At 52.0% G+C, this 12,446-nt stretch overlaps 1 protein-coding gene across 6 annotated transcripts in view; it reads right to left on the bottom strand.

The window, feature by feature from the left end:
- PAN3 (poly(A) specific ribonuclease subunit PAN3) overlaps window positions 1-11,112 on the bottom strand; it is a 78,282-nt gene extending 67,170 nt beyond the window's left edge. For 5 of the 6 annotated variants that reach the window (XR_005455210.1, XM_038761828.1, XM_038761829.1 and 2 more), the window contains exons 1-2: window positions 10,851-11,112; window positions 333-454 (exon numbers count right to left, since the gene is read on the bottom strand). Coding sequence is in view for 4 of the 6 variants with exons in the window: in XM_038761828.1 (XP_038617756.1) it covers window positions 333-454; window positions 10,851-11,073 (345 nt within the window). In the remaining 2 variants the exon portion in view is untranslated. The remainder of the gene's footprint in view (window positions 1-332; window positions 455-10,850) is intronic. The other variant, XR_005455209.1, reaches the window with a different exon arrangement.
- Window positions 11,113-12,446: the final 1,334 nt, after the last annotated feature.

The raw sequence follows: 12,446 nt of genomic DNA, 5'->3' as shown, positions 1-12,446 counted from the left end.
CACGGGAGATGTCTCACTTTGCAATATGGCCTAGTGGATAGAACACGGGGCTGAGAGTCAGAAGGACTTGGGTTCTAATCCCAGCTCTGTCACGTGTCTGCTGTGTGACCTTGGTCAAGTCACTTCACTCCTCTGTGCCTCAGTTACCTCATTTGTAAAATGGGGATGAAGACTATGTCCACCCTGATTACCTACCCCAGCACTTAGATCACAGAGCAAGCACTTAAATACCATCATCAATATTATTATTTCATTGGTTACCACTTTCTCATGCTTCAGTCAGGGGGTAATCAATAAGATTTGGCAGGTGGACCAAACATGCATTATGTTACCTGCATCATGGGATACTTGGCTTCTGCAGGACTTCCAAATCCATTGACTCCAATAAAGCTGGTGCTGAAGTATGAATCGGTGAGACCGCTATCGGCTAACGCACCTCCGTCTACTCCGGGAACTGGAAGAGGGAAATTTAGTTTCAGTTTTATGTTTTTACTTACTGACAGCTTGCTTCTTCTTCCCCAAGACTGCAATAGGTGATCGTGAGGCACTTCATTCATTCATTCATTCAATCGTATTTATTGAGCGCTTACTGTGTGCAGAGCACTGTACTAAGCACTTGGGAAGTACAAGTTGGCAACATATAGAGATGGTCCCTACCCAACAGTGGGCTCACAGTCTAGAAGAATGATGGGCAGCATTATTCCTACCTACACCTAGACGTGAATAACCTGCAATTCGAGACGGTTTGGTCTTGATGCATTGCGATTATCCAGCACTGAAATACTACTTTGTACACATTTTAGTGTCCTGTACAAGCAGCTTATCAATCAACAGTATTTTCTGACCGCTTACTGTGTGCAGAGCACTGTCCTAAAAGTTTGGGAGAGTACAAGAGAAATTAGTAGACACATTCCCTGCCCATAATGAGCTTACAGAGACATCTAAGGAATAGGATCAAGAAACTTCAGCTATCTCCTGCAGAAGGAAATCCATGGACATTCATGGCTAATTCAAAGATTACCAATACAAAATTACAGAATCAAACTTTTATAGAAAAAAAAACAAATTAACTGTCCCCTTGTTAATGAATAAAATACTGACGTGCGTGTATTTTAAGGCACCTTCTCTGAGAATTCTTTTCTAATCAATCTCAGTATATAAAGATGCTTGGTATGCATACAGCAAATCTGGTTTAGAACAGCCTCCTCAATGTCATGAATTCTTCAAAAGGAACCAAACTTTAAAAAAAAATTCCCAAAAGCCTATATGAAGATTCAGACTTTGAACAGATGAGTTCATCTGGTCGTTGGGAAGAGGTTTAGCATTGTTTTAGGTAACTAAATTAAAAGCAAAGCTTTAGAACTTAAAAAGACCATGAATTTCCAGCACTTCCATTTTGCCCTAGTTAACCCACAAGGTAAACAATTACTAATAAGATTGAAAAAGCAAACATGGGTTGTTTCCAGCTGGCCCAGGGATTTATTTTGGGAGGGCCGGTGAATAGATACACAGTTAGTGTTTCTGTCTTTCCCTTCTCATTTTATCTGACCGAAGTGGCAGAGTGAAACTCACTGTCTTCCACTTATATTCATTTTTATTAAAAATTTCTTAGGACCGGGCCAATTGATTTTCCATGGTTTGACTTCCGATCCACCCTTTTGTGGAGAGAGTTGGCCCATCCAATTTCCCATCCCTGATCTAAGAAGAGCATGATGTGGGTTTTTCATTGTATGGAGAAAACTGAGTCACAAATTTCGTGTTCCCTGATTTTTGCTCAGCAGCCAACGATATTAATTGACTCCAACGCCATCAGTTGAGCATCTTCTTTGGGTACGGCATGGAATTAAGGGCTGAAGAAATTAACTAAAGCCAAAGAGGCAAGGCTCCTGGACCTTGACGAATTTACAGTCTAAATGGGGAGACAAGCAAACACAAGAACAGGTTCCATTAGAGAAAGCACAAGGGCATAAGCTTCAGAACTCTACTAGCCAAAGACCCCCAGAAATATCGGGGGCTTTTTTTGAAGGGGGGTTTATTTTCATTTGTTCATTCCTGGCCCTCACCTGGGGGGACTGCCATCCCCCATCTTCTCGGTTAGGGTCCCACGACTAATTCAGTCACTCTTTCTCTCCACCCAAACATCCGTCACCCTGGTTCAGACCCTCCTCAGATCGCCCCATTAGACAAGCAGCATGGTTTAGTGGAAAAAGCACGAGCTTGGGAGCCGGAGGACGGGGGTTCTAATCCCGGCTCCACCACTTGTCTGCTGAGTGACCTTGGGCAAGTCACTTGTTTCTCTGTGCCTCAGTTACCTCACCTGTAAAATGGGGATTAAGACTGTGAGCCCCATGTGGGACAACCGGATTACCTTGTATCTACCCCAACGCTTAGAACAGTGCTTGGCACATAGTAAGCACTTAACAAATACCAACATTATTATTATTAGACAACCATTAGACCTCCTCATTTTCTCCAGTGTGGTAACCCTGATCATCTCTCTGAAACATCACTCAGCACACATCTCTCCACTCGAAAGCCTCCAACATCTAAACATCAGCTTCTGGATCAGTTGCAGACTCTTTGTCATTGGCTTCAAGGCTCTCCACCAATCAATGGTATTTATTGAGCACTTCATTCATTCATTCAATCATGTTTATTGAGTGCTTACTGTGTGCAGAGCAATGTACTAAGTGCTTGGGAAGTACAAGGTGGCAACATACAGAGACGGTCCCTACCCAAAGTGGGCTCACAGTCTAGAAGGGGGAGCACTTATGTGCAGAGCACTGTACTAACTGCTTGGGAAAGTACAACAGAATTGTTAGATCCAATCCCTGCCCGTACAGAGCATACAGTCTATGAGGGGAGACAGACATTAAAGTAGATTAGGAGCAGGGGAAATTGGAGTGTATGAGAATACTTAAGTATTGCGGGGCTGAAGTGAGTTTCCCTTGGAAACTGAGGGGATGCTGAGGGGAGGGTGGATGGGGGAAATAAAGGGCTTAGTTGTCTGGCCCACTGTTGGGTAGGGACTGTCTCTATATGTTGCCAACTTGTACTTCCCAAGCGCTTAGTACAGTGCTCTGCACACAGTAAGCGCTCAATAAATGCGATTGATGATGATTGATGATGGCTGTCACCATTTTATAGATGGACTTTCTTCACCACCTCACCTAACTGTACCCTGCCCTCATTTTCCGCCGGCTCCAATGCTTACGCTGTTCCCTGTCTGAAACGCCCTCTCCCAGCTCAAATCTTCCGACTCAACCCTTCCCACCTTCAAAACCCTCCAAAAGTATCACCTTCTCTAACAAGCATTCCCCAAAGCTGTCTATTGGCTCCCGAGGTCTCAGGGGACAGAAATTCCACAATCGCTTTTGGTGGCCCATCTCAGTGTTTCATCACCTGAGGGTCAAGTTCCTCTTTGTGCCCAACCGAAATCTCCCCTGCTATGTCGGCCCTCTGGGGCTATGGAGACCAACTAAACAGCAGAGAAGCAGCGGGTTTTAGTGGAAAGAGCTTAGGCCTGGGAGTCCAAGGACCTGGGTTCTAATCCCAGATCGGCCATGTGTCTGCTGTATGACCTTGGGCAAGTCGTTTCATTTCACTGTGCCCCAGTTACCTCATCTGTAACAGGGGAAGTCAATCCTACTTCCTTCTGCTTAGATCATGAGCCCCACGTGGGACAGGGACTGCATCCGGCCTGAATGACTCGTATCTACCCCAGGGGCTTAGAACAATGCTTGGCACATAGTAAAGTACTATTATTATAGTTATTATAATTATTATTAGCATCCTCTCCATAAAAAAACCCTACCTTTTCTGAAGACTTTTATTAGGTCATCCTACCCATCTCCAGTTTCTTCATTCTTTCCTTCCAGGATCTACTTTCCAACCCTTTAATGCCTCTTTTTTAAACCCGCTCCAATTGCTCTACATCCTTTTTAAAGTGCGGTGACCAAAAACATTGTTAAATCCCAGGGAAAGGACTGGCTTGGATGACTCCTGCGGGTAACACTCCTGTTTTCATAGGCCTCTAATAACAGCCCTACCCTGCTGACTCACTCAGCTTCTGGTCAACTCCGACCCCCAGACTTTTCTGCTGTTCCCACGCCCAGCTAATATTTCTCCTTCGGGGACCGTGTTGATTGTTTTTACCCCTTTACTTCATGCTTTCCACTTGCCCCTCCTCGAAAATATCATCTTCGTTTGGAAAAAAAAAAAAACCCACACACTTCTTCCCATTTATCTCCATCACTCTGGATTTTGCTCGTCTTTAAAGGGTTGGCAGTCCTGTCCACTTCAGTAGCCAGTGCAAACGTGATGAGCACACACTAGGAAATCCTTTGTCCAAACTGTCAATAAAGGTAGCGAGGAGATCGTCTCGACCAATCCCTGGAGGGGATTTCTATCTCCCCTTCTAAACTCATGAACTCCTTGGGGGTAGGAAACAGACCTAATAATAATAACGATGGCATTTGCTAAGCACTATGTGCCAAGCATTGCACTAAGTGCTGGGGTAGATAAAAGACTGTGAGCCTGTTGTTGGGTAGGAATTGTCTCTACTTGTTACCAAACTGTACTTTCCAAGCGCTTAGTACATTGCTCTGCACACAGTAAGTGTGCAATAAATATGATTGATTGAATGAATGAATGAATGAAAACAGGGTAATTGGGTTGGACACAGCCCCTGTCCCACATGCGGCTCAGCCTTAATCCCCATTTTACAGGACCCTGAAGTGAAGCCAAGTGACTTGCCCAAGGTCACACAGCAGATGAGTGGCAGAGCCAGGGTTGGTGTTCTAACCACTAGGCTGTGTGATGTGATGTCATTCAAAACAGCTCTCAATTTGACTCTGAGCCAATGACGAAGAATCCCTGAAAACTCACTGCCCAGGAGAAGTGGTTTATTCTCTTTCCTTTCCCGGGGACAAGCTGCCTGAACAGCACTGTCCCAGCAGAGTAAGGTGAGGAGGCGGAAGAAGAAAGAGCCACAGCTTTCCTTGTTTCATTTTTTTAATAGAATTTCAGTTGTTTGGGGTTACCCTACAGAACTCCCTCCACTGAGGTTAAAAAAAAAAATGCATGGGGAAATCCTTAAGAAGCAACTATCTTTTTTTTTTTTTTCCTTTTCCCCTTTTGCTAAACCAACAAAATAAAATCCCGGGCATTGTTCCCGTACCCAAGGACTACCAAAATGATGGTCACCACCCCTGCCTGGAGGCGATCAAGTACAGGCTGACACTCCCTGCCACCAGGCACACCGACAGCTACCCTTGGGTGAGCAAGTAAATGCAGTGGCAGGAACAGCACGGGATGGTAAGGCCAAAAAGATACAAATGGGTTCACCCCTACACAATGCCAAAAAGTTCTGGTCCTTTCATCTTAGGGAGGCCAGAGGAGCGCTGGAGAAACATATGAAGGAGGGCAGCCAAAGTGATGGAGGGATTGGACCAACATGAGTACTCTTCGGCCGGGAAAGATGAAGGCCAGGGAATGGAGTTAAAGAAGGACAGGGTTAGTGGAAAACACCAGATGGACATTCACCATACTCCTCACCACCGGGAAAAAGAAGCAAGGCACTTACTGTAACTTAGAGATGGTACGATCCAAGGAAACAAAAAGTAGTACTTTACCCCAAAGGTGAGGATTGCTTCTTTTATTATTATTTTTATTATTATTATTATTATTATTATTAAACTCCTTGAGGGCAGGCGACTTGTCTTGCTACTGATGCCCTCTCCCCAGCGTTTACTACATTGCCTGGCACCCAGTGGGCACTCAATAAATGCCACTGATTCTCTATGGAATCTGTAACTACAAAAAGGTGTGCAGGCCGAAAATATCAGTAGATTCAGATAAACGTATCTGACAAGTTGGGTGTAGTTTTTGGACAAACTGATGATAATATTTATTAGATTATTTACATTAATGCCCCTCTCCCCTCCTAGACCTTCAGCTCATAATGGACAGAGAATTTGTCTGCCAACTCTGTTGTACTGTATCTGCCCAGGCGCTTAATACAGTACTCTGCACAATAAATACCATTGACAGATTGTCTAGAGAAAGTCAGGGGATTTAAGTGAAACAAGCCTAACCATTAGGATGGATGTCAAAGAGGGCAGCCATCACACTGTTCTTTCAAGCCTTGCACTGCCTCTATTGAAAACAAAATTCTGGGCTAGCTGGGCATGTGTCACCCGGTAGTGGCATTTCTTTTTCTTGTTGATGAGACTACTAAATACAAATCATAAGGCTCTCTAAGATCTGGATAGATTATTCCTCTTGCTTGCCCTCCGCTACCCAATCTGTCCCCAGAAACATTAAAGAAACTTGTCTAGCACAGTTTGCTTTTCCAAAGTCTCGTGGATTACCTACAGCACGCTTTTCACTCTTCCAAGTGGTGGCACATTGATTTGTAATTTGTTCTAGCATCTCCTTGTGTAGCCATAATAATTTTACTGACCTGTAGTCACTACAGTCAAGCATGCTTCCCTTTTTAAAGATGGCAACAATTTATGCTCGTTTTACAAACCTAAACTACATCTGTAAGTTGCCACATGTTCCACGACAATTTCTAAACCCTAGAGAACATAAGGTAAGATTTCAAAATGCTTCGGAGAATAAAAATTGGCTCTTGTGCAAGCAATGTGCAGCTGCTGAGCCTGAAGTGGACAATAATGCCCACCATCGTCACTCGCCTCATCACAAAGTTTTAACTGTCACACTGGTATAAATGATGTCCTAAAGTTGTGCATGTCGTTTGTCGCGGACGACAGAACTAAACTGATGGGTTTCACCGGGTGGTTCTGCCCTTGTTCAATGCTACTCGACAGTCTTTGGTTTGTATTTGCCGTTCAAGTCTTGAGAGTTTATTTTGATGATGCAGATTTGCTTCCCAAAGATAAACAAAGGCCACAGAATTGAGATTTTGGAGATTCCAGCTTCACGAGAAGTTGTGCAAAAGAAGAACAAGTTGTAGCTTGTGAGTTACAAAACACCAACTTCTTAAAACACCTCCCACCAAGCCCTCTTCATTATGTACACCCTGCCAGTTTTGCTTTTTGTTTTTAATAAATCTCTCGGGAGATAGTATTTGCTATCAGAAGAGAAGAGACGGGGCATGTTGAAGCATACAGCGTTCTTTTACAAGAAGGCAGCTGCCCTAGCGTGCAAGTTCACATACACGAAACTTAAGCACCCCAAGAAGCTGTGATATTTGAATAGGCAATGTCCGATTTATGACATGCAAAACTTAAAGGCCGGCAGCCCCCTCAGAATGACAACTCTTTCCTCGGGGCAGTTTTCAGGGGGGGAAGAGGCAGGCTACCTCCGACTGCAGTGTCTCCTGGATGCACAGCTAACAGCACAACATCCAAGCCAGAAGACAACTCCTGGACCCAGAATGAGAGATATTGAAGGCTCTGAAAAAGTGCATCCAGGGAGGGGGGTGGGAGGGACAAGTGCCCCTATTGTACGGATTCCAGTAAAAGTACTTTTTACCCCTCTGACGCCACTGACCTGACAGTTACATGAGAGGTGAAGCTGGGGGGGGGGGGGAGCGCCACGCACACACACATACACTCACGTGTGCAAACACATCCTCACACAGGAAACCAAGCCTTCTTTGACGTGCCAGAAGCCTCCGCCGCCCACATACCTGCTAGGAAGCCCGGCTTGCCCCCCCCCCCACCACCGTCCCAATCCGGGAGGGGGTAGGGCACCCCAAAATCCCAGCCCCCTCCTCCTTGCCCCCCTTCTTCCAGGACCACCCCCAGGCCCTTTCCTCGCCCCCAGCCGCTCAGGCCTGCAAACACTACATCCTTCAAGGCCTGGGGTTGCGGGAATCCCCAGGCCCCTTCCTCACCCCTCAAACTTACTTGCCTGGGAGTTTGGGGCACAGGGGTCAAACCCAAAGCCACTTCCTCAACCCCCAGCCTTGCCTATCTGCAAACCCCGCATCCCTCCCGGCCTGGGGCTGGGGGTTTGGGACATGAGGGACAATCCCCATGTCCCTCCCTCACCCCTCCCGGCCTTGCCAGCAAACTGTGCATCCCTCCCGACCCGAGACTGGGAGTTTGGGGCACGGGGGGAAATCCCCAGGCCCCTTCCTCACCCCCGAGCCTTGCCTGCCTGCAAACCCTGCATCTCTTCCGACCCGAGGCTAGGGGTTTGGGGCATGAGGGGCAACCCCCAGACCTCCTCCTCACCACCCGCCCCCAGCCTTGCCAGCAAACCCTGTATCCCTCCCGTCCGCAGGCTGAGAGTTTGGGGCACGGGGCGGGGAATCCCCAGGCCCCTTCCTCACCCCCCAGCCTTACCTGCCTGCCAACCCCGCATCCCTTCCGACCCAAGCCTGGGAATTTGGGGCGGGGGGGGGGGAAATCCCCAGGCCCCTTCCTCACCCCCCAGCCTCGCCTGCCTGCAAACCCTGCATCCCTTCCGACCCAAGCCTGGGAGTTTGGAGCACGGGGGGCAACCCCCACGTCCCTCCCTCACCCCCTAGCCTTGCCAACAAACTGTGCATCCCTCCCAACCCGAGGTTGGGAATTTGGGGGCACGGGGGGCAACCCCCACGTCCCTCCCTCACCTCCTAGCCTTGCCAACAAACTGTGCATCCCTCCCAACCCAAGGCTGGGAGTTTGGAGCACGGGGGGCAACCCCCACGTCCCTCCCTCACCCCCAAGCCTTGCCAACAAACTGTGCATCCCTCCCAACCCGAGGCTGGGAGTTTGGGGCACGGGGGGCAACCCCAGGCCCCTTCCTCACCCCCCAGCCTTAGCCTGCCTGCAAACCCTGCATCCCTTCCGACCCAAGCCTGGGAATTTGGGGCACGGGGGGGAATCCCCAGGCCCCTTCCTCACCCCCCAGCCTTTGCCTGCCTGCAAACCCTGCATCCCATGCGACCCAAGGCTGGGAGTTTGTGGCACGGGGGGCAATCCCCACGTCCCTCCCTCACCCCCAAGCCTTGCCAACAAACTGTGCATCCCTCCCAACCCGAGGCTGGGAGTTTGGGGCACGGGGGGCAACCCCAGGCCCCTTCCTCACCCCACAGCCTTAGCCTGCCTGCAAACCCTGCATCCCTTCCGACCCAAGGCTGGGAGTTTGGAGCACGGGGGGCAATCCTCAGGCCCCTTCCTCACCCCCCAGCCTCGCCTGCCTGCAAACTGTGCATCCCTTCCGACCCAAGCCTGGGAGTTTGGAGCACGGGGGGCAACCCCCACGTCCCTCCCTCACCCCCTAACCTTGCCAACAAACTGTGCAACCCTCCCAACCCGAGGCTGGGAGTTTGGGGCACGGGGGGCAATCCCTGGGCCCCTTCCTCACCCCCTAGCCTTGCCTGCCTGCAAACCCTGCATCTCTTGCGACCCAAGCCTGGGAATTTGGGGCACGGGGGGGAATCTCCAGGCCCCTTCCTCACCCCCCAGCCTTAGCCTGCCTGCAAACCCTGCATCCCATGCGACCCAAGGCTGGGAGTTTGTGGCACGGGGGGCAATCCCCACGTCCCTCCCTCACCCCCTAACCTTGCCAACAAACTGTGCAACCCTCCCAACCCGAGGCTGGGAGTTTGGGGCACGGGGGGCAATCCCTGGGCCCCTTCCTCACCCCCTAGCCTTGCCTGCCTGCAAACCCTGCATCTCTTGCGACCCAAGCCTGGGAATTTGGGGCACGGGGGGGAATCTCCAGGCCCCTTCCTCACCCCCCAGCCTTAGCCTGCCTGCAAACCCTGCATCCCATGCGACCCAAGGCTGGGAGTTTGTGGCACGGGGGGCAATCCCCACGTCCCTCCCTCACCCCCTGGCCTTGCCAACAAACTGTGCATCCCTCCCAACCCGAGGCTGGGAGTTTGGGGCACGGGGGGCAATCCCGGGCCCCTTCCTCACCCCCTAGCCTTGCCTGCCTGCAAACCCTGCATCTCTTGCGACCCAAGCCTGGGAATTTGGGGCACGGGGGGGAATCTCCAGGCCCCTTCCTCACCCCCCAGCCTTAGCCTGCCTGCAAACCCTGCATCCCATGCGACCCAAGGCTGGGAGTTTGTGGCACGGGGGGCAATCCCCACGTCCCTCCCTCACCCCCTGGCCTTGCCAACAAACTGTGCATCCCTCCCAACCCGAGGCTGGGAGTTTGGGGCACGGGGGGCAATCCCTGGGCCCCTTCCTCACCCCCTAGCCTTGCCTGCCTGCAAACCCTGCATCTCTTGCGACCCAAGCCTGGGAATTTGGGGCACGGGGGGGAATCTCCAGGCCCCTTCCTCACCCCCCAGCCTTACCTGCCTGCAAACCTTGCATCCCTTCCGACCCAAACCTGAGAGTTTGGAGCACGGGGGGGGCAATCCCCACGTCCCTCCCTCACCCCCAAGCCTTGCCAACAAACTGTGCATCCCTCCCAACCCGAGGCTGGGAGTTTGGGGCACGGGGGGCAACCCCAGGCCCCTTCCTCACCCCCCAGCCTTAGCCTGCCTGCAAACCCTGCATCCCTTCCGACCCAAGCCTGGGAATTTGGGGCACGGGGGGGAATCCCCAGGCCCCTTCCTCACCCCCCAGCCTTACCTGCCTGCAAACCTTGCATCCCTTCCGACCCAAACCTGAGAGTTTGGAGCACGGGGGGGGGGCAATCCCCACGTCCCTCCCTCACCCCCTAGCCTTGCCAACAAAATGTGCATCCCTCCCAACCCGAGGCTGGGAGTTTGGAGCACGGGGGGCAACCCCCACGTCCCTCCCTCACCCCCTGGCCTTGCCAACAAACCGTGCATCCCTCCCAACCCGAGGTTGGGAATTTGGGGCTCGGGGCGGGGGGGGTGGGGGGGAACCCCCAGACCCCCCTCGTCACGGCCGAGCCTCGCCCGGCCTCACCGGTCATCCGGAGCCCGTCCAGCTCCGCCTTGCCGAGGCCCGGCCCGGCGGCGGCGGCGGCGGCGGCGGGGTCTTCGTGCAGGAACTGACAGTCCTCCCCGTAGAAGCAGGTCTTGTCCTTGGCGTAGTAGCGGCAGAACTTGAGCTTCAGGGCGGCCGAGGGGCCGGGGGCCGAGGACGGGGAGACGGGGGGCGGGAGGCCGCCGCCGGCGCCGCTGTTCATGGCAGCGCCGCAGCCTGAGGAACCGCCACCATAGACGAAGGGAGGGGGCTGCGGGCCACCAACCAGACCGGATGAGGCCCAGGCGGGCGGGCGGGCGGGGCCGCCCCCACCGCCCTCACGGGCCCGGGCCGGAGGCCACCCCCGTGGCCACCTCAATGGCCACCTCGAGGGCGACCAGGCCGTTGCTTTCGAAATCCCACCCCCCACCCCCCGCCCCTCACGCCCTCGCTCTCCCCGTCTTGTTTACTCCATCTTCCCCCCCGCCTCCTTCTTCCCCGAGCGGCCCAATCGCTCTGCGCCTGCGCGCCGGGCGCCGCCGCGCGGCCTTGTGGGTAGCGAGGGCGGAGGGGAGAGCAAGACTCCCCGACCAGGCCGCGCCTGAGGCGGCGCCGCCATCTTGGCAGGGCCGTTGGTGCTGAGGGGGGGGGGGGGGTCCCCCTTTCACTCGACGATTTCTCCCCCAAACGGGGCGGTCGCCCCTCAATCCCCGCGCCTTTTGGAAGGCAGAGGGACGGGGAAGTCGCACAGTAATAATGGCGTTGATTCCAAGTGATGCCAATATGAACCACCGGTTCGCGGGGAGTTTAGAAGGCAGGGGGATGAGGATGTCACATAGTAATAACGGCGTTTATGCCAAGTGATGCCAATATGAACCGCCAGGCTGGCGCTCAGATTTGCTCGCAGGGAGTTTAGAAGGCAGACGGAGGAGGAAGTCGGATAGTGATAATGGCGTTTATTCCAAGTTGATGCCAATATGAACCGCCAGACTGGTACTCGGATTTGCTCGCAGGGAGTTTAGAAGGCAGACAGATGAGGAATCACATAATAATAATGGCGTTTATGCCAAGTGATGCCAATATGAACCGCCAGACTGGTGCTCGGATTTGTTCGCAGGGAGTTTAGAAGGCAGAAGGATGAGGAAGTCGGATAGTAATCATGGCGTTTATTCCAAGTGATGCCAATATGAACCGCCAGCCTGGTACTCGGATTTGTTTGCAGGTAGTTTAGAAGGCAGAGGGATGAGGAAGTCAGATGGTAATAATGGCGTTTATTACAAGTGATGTCAATATGAACCGCCAGCCTGGTAATCGGGTTTGTTCGCAGGTAGTTTAGAAGGCAGAAGGATGAGGAAGTCGGATAGTAATCGTGGCGTTTATTCCAAGTGATGCCAATATGAACCGCCAGCCTGGTACTCAGATTTGTTTCAGGTAGTTTAGAAGGCAGAGGGATGAGGAAGTCACATAATAATAATGGCGTTTATTCCAAGTGATGCCAATATGAACCGCCAGCCTGGTACTCGGATTTGTTCGCGGGTAGTTTAGAAGGCAGAGGGATGAGGAAGACGGATAGTAATCATGGTGTTTATTCCAAGT

The sequence above is a fragment of the Tachyglossus aculeatus genome, chromosome 20, assembly GCF_015852505.1.
Source record: "Tachyglossus aculeatus isolate mTacAcu1 chromosome 20, mTacAcu1.pri, whole genome shotgun sequence".
NCBI lineage: Eukaryota > Metazoa > Chordata > Mammalia > Monotremata > Tachyglossidae > Tachyglossus > Tachyglossus aculeatus.
This window is presented reverse-complemented; position numbering and strand designations above follow the sequence as displayed.